At 38.5% G+C, this 9,514-nt stretch overlaps 1 protein-coding gene across 2 annotated transcripts; it reads right to left on the bottom strand.

Moving 5' to 3' along the window:
* Window positions 1–1,582: 1,582 nt before the first annotated feature.
* On the bottom strand, window positions 1,583–8,102 carry LOC123869512 (extensin-like). Of its 2 annotated transcripts, XM_045912491.1 has the most exons (15): window positions 8,005–8,102; window positions 6,403–6,471; window positions 5,562–5,618; window positions 5,368–5,424; window positions 5,160–5,216; window positions 4,966–5,022; window positions 4,772–4,828; window positions 4,578–4,634; window positions 4,384–4,440; window positions 4,176–4,232; window positions 3,982–4,038; window positions 3,788–3,844; window positions 2,963–3,016; window positions 2,826–2,875; window positions 1,583–2,003 (listed from the first exon to the last, which is right to left on the bottom strand). In XM_045912491.1, exons 1-14 carry the CDS (start codon window positions 8,072–8,074, stop codon window positions 2,844–2,846), a joined length of 795 nt encoding a protein of 264 aa, XP_045768447.1. In that variant the 5' UTR covers window positions 8,075–8,102; the 3' UTR covers window positions 1,583–2,003; window positions 2,826–2,843. The 2 variants fall into 2 exon arrangements, with proteins under 2 accessions (XP_045768447.1, XP_045768448.1); XM_045912492.1 differs by lacking the exon at window positions 6,403–6,471 and having other exon boundaries at window positions 8,005–8,098.
* Between the last annotated feature and the right edge of the window lie 1,412 nt (window positions 8,103–9,514).

The following is a 9,514-nucleotide window of genomic DNA, read 5'->3' as shown; positions in this document are numbered from 1 at the left end:
AATGACCAGAAGAGGTGAATTATGAGAATGAGCTCACCCACGGATCCTCGTGAGGGAAATGAAAAGCAGAGTGTGTAGCTCGGTTCTAAAACCCATTTTACTCACGACTAAAACACATTTGCCCTCACCGTCTCGGATAAAATGACTTGTTTTATGCCTTTGTTGTACAATCTACTATTTATTACTTATAATTTCATTGTAGGCAGTGATAGCCTACGTCAGCCTTTGATTCGGAGGTCTGTGAAATCTGCAAATCCGCACTTGGCAAGCGTGACTATGGCCAAACCCTTCTCATTCTGAGAGGAGACCCATCTAATTAGTGAACCGCCTGTGAGTTGATTATAATCCATACTTAATATTATAAATGCGAAAGTGTGTCTGTCTCTCTGTCTGTCTGTCTGCTACCTTTTCACGGCCCAACAGTTTAACCGATTCTGATGAAAGGTACAGGGTTAGCTTATATTCCGGGGACGGACATATGCTACTTTTATCCCGGAAAATAAAAAAGTTTCCACGGGATTCCCAAAAACCCATCCGCTTACCCGATTTGTATGAAAGGTACCGAGGTAGCTTGCTTCCTTGTAATTGACATAGGTAACTTTTTATCCAGGAAAATCAAACAATTCCTAGGGGATCTTAAAAAACGTAAATCCACGCGGACGAAGTCGCGGGCATCCTCTAATATATTTTTCTCTAGTATATATAACCGTACTATTTTTCTGTGTGTATGTATTTAGCTGTGCTAAACTGTAGACCACGGATCACACAAACGCTGGTTTAGTCTGGCTGCAGTGAAATTTGAGCACCTATGCAGTACCTAACTAGTTGAGGTTCCAGGATTTTTACTTTATAGTCAGTTACGAGCCCGATTACCCATGACTGGTAACCACTAACCAGTAACAAAAGACAGTTACGCACCCGGATAAAATATCTTTGATTAGTAGATCTGAAGGTCTACTTGATGAGCAGAAAAAATCAAGATGGCGGAATCTATTGATCGATCCATACTTAATATTATAAATGCGAAAGTGTGTCTGTCTATCTGTCTGCTACCTTTTCACGGCCCAACAGTTTAACCGATTCTGACGAAATTTGGTATAGGGTTAGCTTATATCCGGGGATGGACATAGGCTACTTTTTATCACCCGCTGCGGGTTAGTGCGGGGGCTGTGCGGGTGTGCGGGGCGTCCCCACCCCAGTTGCCATCTCAAACTGTCGCGCACTATACCTACATATATTAATTGTGCGCGATAGATCGAGATGGCAATTTTCTAGTGAGGTGACTTCACGTACTGGGTAATCGATATCGAAATTTCTTTAGTACGCAACAAAATGTAGTCAAGTTATTACTACCTTTTTTTCATAACAATTAGATTCAAATGAACTCATACAAACGTCGCTATAAACACTTGATTTGAATTGTGAAAGAGAAGAATTTATTCTGGGCATAGACTTCTTTTCGATATATGCCATGGTAAAACAGCCCTATCCAGTGAATTAATAAGAATTATTTTTCCGTTCAATATTCTAAGACTTTTCATGCTAGATCACGTGTTTGAGAATGGATTATATTGGTTACTTCTTTTACGCGTGACGAACAGACAACTGCCGTCATATTTTTCAATACACAAAACTACAAGCAACGACGAACTCGATAAATGTGGTCGATATGGACTCGTGCAACACTGAAACTATGACAGCGCGGGTGTGCCGGACATCCCCCCGGCAGGACTCACCTCATACCCTGATTGCCATGTCAACCTGTCGCTATAGGATATATAAGGTTAAGGAAAGCACCACATCTGCACGGACGAGCCTGATGATTAAATTCTTGAATGAAATTTTGCTAGATGTGTCTCTAGCCTTATAGGGCTTTAAATCTGCTACGAGAAAGAAAGCTCAGGATTTCCAGTAAACGATATATGCAAAATAAGACCAAAAATTAGTTTATTCAATATTTATTCAATTTTAGTCAACTCCAAACACTGTGAAGGACTATTTATCTGAAAAAAAAATGTAATATAAATAAAAGAAAAGAACATCTTTTATAATATTAAATCTAACAAAATTATGTCCGTATCACATGGCTTGTATTCGCGCCCTATGATGAGTAAGACAGAAGATACAAAACTACAAGAGTGGAAGAGATAAAGTAATATTTTTACTTTCACGTATTATGTGACTCAAATGTGGTTTTAAGTCTTCACTTTTTTTTACCATTACATCATTGGTAAGAAATATAAAATGATCGAGAAAATATTACAAGAAAAAGTTTACTCTTGAGACCGAAGATTTTAACCGACTTCCAAGAAGGAGGTGGTTCGGCCCGTTTTTTTTATGTATGTACACCGATTTTTTCGATGTTCCTGGACCGATTCGCAAATATATTTTTATGTAGTCAACAGCAGAAGTTTCTGTGGTGGTCCCATAAAAAAATCTGGCTCCGACTCCTTAATCCTGATGCTGCAGGGTTGTATATATATAAGATGCGCTTTGCGGCAAATTTGAAGTCACCGTCAAAATAGCTTAAACCGACTTCTTCTGAATAGTTTCGACTAACATCTCAAGAAACTATGGCTAACTAGTTGTCGGATACAGAAGGCAGTACTTCTTGAGGCGGTTCCTCACTCTGGAGCCCTGACCACCGGAGACCACCGGCTGCTTAGGTCCTACCCCGCTGCTAGTGAAACCCATTCAACCGTGTTTTTAGGAATGTTACTGTTACCTATTTTATTTTTTGTGGACATAATATGATTGATATTATAAATAAATGAGGGAAAAAAAAGATTGTTATATGTAATGATAAATTGTGAAAACTTTGTTACCAAGTTCAGCGTGAACTTTTAACATGTGCTGCATCCAGAGGGTTGATTCACTGCGAAAGACATAAAATAAATGAATACCATTACTAATTAATAAAAATTTAAGCATGAACCAGAAAATATATACACATAATACGTACCATTAATTATTGTTGTGGTTTTATCACCATTTATTTGATCGCCAGAGGGCTGAGCTGGAGGAATATCACAAGCAAGTATTTCATTATTCAAGGCTAGACTGATTAGCCTAGTGGTTTGTGTTTTACTTATAGCTCAATTTCAATATCAATAATAAGTACAAGTGTAAATTAAAAATTTGTAACACCCCCGACAAGTGAAGGTTACGTAACTTGAAAAGAGCTGATAACTTTCAAACGGCTGAACCGATTTTCTTGGATTATAGCTAAGAACACTCTCGATCAAGCCACCTTTCAAACAAAAAAAAAAACGAAATTAAAATCGGGTCATTAGTTTAGGAGCAACGACGCTACAGACAGATACATACGTCAAACTTATAACATCCCTCTTTTTGGGTCGGGGGTTAAAAATACCAATACTGAAAATAATGATGACCAAAACAAACAGACATTTTGTTGGGTTTTTCTTACTATGTTCTAGCCAGGAAAAGAAATACGTTTATTTCATGCATCCAAAATATGTGCGGAACCCTAAAAGGGTGAGTGAGGCCCGACTCGCACTTGACCGGTTTTGTGTTTGCTACGAACTAATGCCAACATCTATACTAATAATAAAATTGTTAATAAATATTATTAAAACGTTATAGACACGATTAGTTTCGCTGCAAGAGGGCGTGCATGAAGGCTGAGCTGGATTTCAACAAGGAAATATTTTATTATTCAAGGCTAGGCTAATAGTTCAACGGAAAGGTGCTTAACTACAAACTAAATTTCAACATCAATAAATCATATTATAACGTTGTTATACAAGCGATTAATTATACATACGAGTTGGTGGTGAAGTTTCAGGGCAGCCAGCGGATGGGCATGGAGGCATAGCTGGAGCTGAATTTCAACAAGAAAATATTTTATCATCAAGGCTAGGCTAATAGCTCAACGGAAAGGTGCTTAACTACAAACTAAATTTCAACATCAATAAATCATATTATAACGTTGTTATACAAGCGATTAATTATACATACGAGTTGGTGGTGAAGTTTCAGGGCAGCCAGCGGATGGGCATGGAGGCATAGCTGGAGCTGAATTTCAACAAGAAAATATTTTATCATCAAGGCTAGGCTAATAGCTCAACGGAAAGGTGCTTAACTACAAACTAAATTTTAATATCAATAAATCATATTATAACGTTGTTATACAAGCGATTAATTATACATACGAGTTGGTGGTGAAGTTTCAGGGCAGCCAGCGGATGGGCATGGAGGCATAGCTGGAGCTGAATTTCAACAAGAAAATATTTTATTATCAAGGCTAGGCTAATAGCTCAACGGAAATGTGTTTTACTACAAACTAAATTTTAACATCAATAAATCATATTATAACGTTGTTATACAAGCGATTAATTACGGATTGTTGTTTATACATACGAGTTGGTGGTGAAGTTTCAGGGCAGCCAGTGGATGGGCATGGAGGCATAGCTGGAGCTGAATTTCAACAAGAAAATATTTTATTATCAAGGCTAGGCTTATAGCTCAACGGAAAGGTGTTTTACTACAAACTAAATTTCAACATCAATAAATCATATTATAACGTTGTTATACAAGCGATTAATTATACATACGAGTTGGTGGTGAAGTTTCAGGGCAGCCAGCGGATGGGCATGGAGGCATAGCTGGAGCTGAATTTCAACAAGAAAATATTTTATCATCAAGGCTAGGCTAATATCTCAACGGAAAGGTGCTTAACTACAAACTAAATTTCAACATCAATAAATCATATTATAACGTTGTTATACAAGCGATTAATTATACATACGAGTTGGTGGTGAAGTTTCAGGGCAGCCAGCGGATGGGCATGGAGGCATAGCTGGAGCTGAATTTCAACAAGAAAATATTTTATCATCAAGGCTAGGCTAATATCTCAACGGAAAGGTGCTTAACTACAAACTAAATTTCAACATCAATAAATCATATTATAACGTTGTTATACAAGCGATTAATTATACATACGAGTTGGTGGTGAAGTTTCAGGGCAGCCAGCGGATGGGCATGGAGGCATAGCTGGAGCTGAATTTCAACAAGAAAATATTTTATCATCAAGGCTAGGCTAATAGCTCAACGGAAAGGTGCTTAACTACAAACTAAATTTCAACATCAATAAATCATATTATAACGTTGTTATACAAGCGATTAATTATACATACGAGTTGGTGGTGAAGTTTCAGGGCAGCCAGCGGATGGGCATGGAGGCATAGCTGGAGCTGAATTTCAACAAGAAAATATTTTATCATCAAGGCTAGGCTAATAGCTCAACGGAAAGGTGCTTAACTACAAACTAAATTTCAACATCAATAAATCATATTATAACGTTGTTATACAAGCGATTAATTACGGATTGTTGTTAATACATACGAGTTGGTGGTGAAGTTTCAGGGCAGCCAGCGGATGGGCATGGAGGCATAGCTGGAGCTGAATTTCAACAAGAAAATATTTTATTATCAAGGCTAGGCTAATAGCTCAACGGAAAGGTGCTTAACTACAAACTAAATTTCAACATCAATAAATCATATTATAACGTTGTTATACAAGCGATTAATTATACATACGAGTTGGTGGTGAAGTTTCAGGGCAGCCAGCGGATGGGCATGGAGGCATAGCTGGAGCTGAATTTCAACAAGAAAACATTTTATTATTCAAGCTAGGCTAATAGCTCAACGGAAAGGTGTTTTACTACAAACTAAATTGCCATTAGCACACTGATGTCCGTGTGGAAAAGAGGTTAAGAAATTAGGAATTCGCGGACTCCCTTGCCAAAGGAGCGCCGGTAGTATTTCGGCATGGCTCTCTTATCGATACGATCAAAAGGGCTCTTGCCACAATAAATATTCCTGCGATCACTAAGCCTACAGCTGGATTAGTCGAGATGATGGTGATGGCAAGAGACCTGATGGATTGACGCTGGCTCCCTGGGAACAGAGACGGGTACTGGTGTAGGACTCAACATGATGTGTTGACACATTGGCCTCGAGTCTATATCAGGCGCACAGCATCAAGCACCAAGAAATGGCTGATTCCGGTAAGCAATGGAAGTATGTCTCTCTTATCGAGAGTTACATTTTTGTTCTGTTTGGCGTGAAGACACTTGGGCCATGGAGTCTCAGTGCTAAAAAAAATTACGAGACATTTCGCGTTATATAGCCCCATCTGGTGAAACAAGGGCTGGCTCATTTTTTGCGCAAAGAATCAGCCTAGTTGTCCAGCGCAGAAATGCAGCCAGAAGGTACTCTTGGCGCCATTCCACGCCGTCGTGATTAGTAGGTACAGTAATTAGATAAGGTTAGCTTTAAGTTTGACGATAAACTTAAAGCCTTCGCTTAAAGCTAATAATTTGATATAAAAACTTTTCTATAACAATAAAATATAATATTATAACATTGTAATACATACGATTTGGTGGTGGAGTTTCACATGACGGTTCAGGAATTTGACCAAAAGTCAAGTCGAGGAATGTTGGTACTAAAAATAAATAATTTTGTAAAACAGTTACCTATTTAAAGATTAATTTTTGGGTTATGATTTTCGACAATGCCGGCCTTAGGTGTTTATTGTCTACGTTATAAGGAAACGTCTGTACGAAATTTCAGCTTTATAGGTCCAGGTTGGGCGTTAATAAATCCATCAGTAAGTGAATCAAGACTTAATTAAAAAATATAGGTAGATGGAAACTTATAACATATCTACCTATTATTATTATGATGTGCTTCGTGAGTTGTGTGTTTCGTTCGGCTGCTTTGTTTCCGTTCGAACCTTCGTAATCGTCCATCGTAATAATAATAACAATTCGCTGGCTCGGAATTCAACACAAAGAGCAATAGCGCACTAGCGGCCAGGCCGCAGCGGCCAGGTCGCGACGGTCATCGAGATAGATACATTAGTATGAAATCGCCATAGAGCACGCGCACCTGGCCGCACGCGGCCAGCGGCCACACCGAGCCGCAGCGGCCAGCGAGATAGAAGCGACGCATTTACGACCCAGGTTCAGTCGCTGGCCGCTGCGGCCACTGAGATCAATTGCATTGTAGTTAAATGACCAGGGTGCGCGCACTAGCTGCGGCGGCCACACGTTTTGTGGAACTACAGCGTGATTTATGATCATCGCGATTGATGACTACCCGGTGATTGATGGACTTAATTTTCTTAACAGTTCTTCAAACGAAGATCATCCGAAAATAATTAAAGAACTTGTCACCATATTGCTGAAGGTCGGTGAAATAAGTATGAAATAATCCCTTTGTTCGCCCTTTCACGTAGCAAGGGATGAACCCAATATTTTTTCCTTTTCTTTTTCCGCTTCTTACTTATAAGATACAAAAGCATTGTCATTTCCTCAACGTCCATTTTGAAGCGCGCTGTATGTGCAACTGACGATCGTAGCCGCGGTTTTGGCCGCGTTGCAAATCGCAACCCCTGCGGCCAGGCCGCGCGGCGTGGCCGCGCTGCCAGGCCGCTAGTGCGCTATTGGGCAAGCTCTCGCGAAAAATAACAACTTTGCAACCTTGCATCTATATTCTATATTATATATATTATATATTATAAATGCGAAACTGTATCTGTCTGTCTGTCTGCTACGCTTTCACGGCTCAGCGGTTCAGCGGTTAACCGCTGAACCGATTTTAATGAAATTTTGTACAGACTTAGGATACATTTCGGGGAAGGACATAGGCTACTTTTTATCCCGGAAAAATAAACAGTTCCCGCGGGATTCCTAAAGACTCATCCGCTTGACTGATTTGTATGAAATTTGGTACTGAGGTAGCTTGCGTCTTTTTATCCCGGAAAATGAAGGAGTTCCCTCGGGATCTTTATAAGACCTACATCCACGCGGACGAAGTCGCGGGCATCATCTAGTAACAAATATGCAATGCAACTATTCTCAACAAACCCCCTTTTAGCATATTGTGTACAAAGAGCCCAGTGAGATATAGGAGGATATTCAGGACATTATATTCGAAACAATTATTATCTAAATTCAATTAAGTAATTACTTACTAAAAAAGCTGCTTCCCAAAGTTATGGAATACGCCGTGAAGATGGCAAAGATATACAACTTAGGAGTCATTTTGCCAAATGAATAGTTTGTAATCTTACTGAGTTCACATTAAGTAACATCTACATTTATACCCATATATCCATGACTAATTAAAATATTCGTGACCACGGTTTGGAATTCATTGACTCCATAAAACTTAAAATAATGTATTTTTAAGTTTATGGAGTCAATGAGTTCTAAAACGTGGTCACGTGGTCTCATAATATTATTACGATATTGATAATATTATTAAATTTTCTTTTTTATTTGCATTTTTTTTACCTATAGTCTTTTATCCATTCCTACCAGTATTTCCCTATCATAAAAATGCGAAAGCGTATCTCGCAGTTCGTCCTTGTTCTTTTTTCACGGCCCATCCGCTTAAAAGATCTTGAAAGAGTTTGGTGCACATATAACTAGCTCCTTGGAGAAGGAATAGATTACTGTTTATCCCGGAAAATCAAAGAGTTCCCATGGGATTTTTAAAAAACCTAATTCCATTTCCAGGCGGGCGAAGTCGTGACAGAAGAGTACTTAAATGGACAGCGCTGGGGAGTGCACTAGGTTTACTTATCTGGACGAATATCTATGCAGGGTTAGCTTCTGAATCAAATGGCGACAGCTAATAGCAAACGGGCAGGCGGATTGATGGGATGGGACAGTATCGTAGAACCCTACGAATAAAGAGACTGTTACAATAAGGCCTACTTTTCAGGAGGCGCATTTTTGTGTTTTATTTGAACATGTTGCTATAGCAATAAGGCCGCCTTTTTACCATCCAGTATAGTTTTTTCTAATGTTTTCTGTGTAATTAAGTATACAGTGTGTTCTTTTTAACTGGGACAGTATGGGGAAATCCAAAACTATAGGAGGTATAGGGAAACTGTATAAGGAAATTTCACCTCTTTTTTTATGAAAACAATTTTGGCATAGTCAAGTTTTTAGTTCGGTCAAGCGGAAGTTCTCCATAAAAATCAATGAAATTGACTAATTTTTTCAATTTCATGTAAGGATCATTTCATTGTATGGAAAGAATAAAATCAGGACAGCATAAGTTGCAAAAATGTTAGTAAATGTTTTTTCATACAATTTCTAAGTAACTGGTAGGCAGGTAGGTAACTTAATAACACTGGTTCAATATGACATTTTATCTTGTCATACAAGTGTAAATTAAAAATTTATAGCACCCCCGACAAGTAAAGGTTACAGTAATTACTAGAAAAGAGCTGATAAGCTTCAAACGGCTGAACCGATTTTCTTGGATTATGACCCAATTTCATCATACTCTGTTTGTTAATTTAACATCCTGTGAAATGGTTTAACAGACTGTTAATGAAAATGAATGTCCCATCATGGACAAACAAGGCATTAATTTCCTTAACAAGTGATTACATTTAATGACAGGTATAGAGGTCCGTTAACTTTGTAACAGACCGTTAGGTTCATAATATTATATCAATTGACAAATGT

This window comes from Maniola jurtina, chromosome 11 (genome assembly GCF_905333055.1).
Source record: "Maniola jurtina chromosome 11, ilManJurt1.1, whole genome shotgun sequence".
NCBI classification, from domain to species: Eukaryota; Metazoa; Arthropoda; class Insecta; order Lepidoptera; family Nymphalidae; genus Maniola; species Maniola jurtina.
Note: the sequence above shows the minus strand (reverse complement) of the source record. Positions and strands in the feature narration are given on the sequence as shown.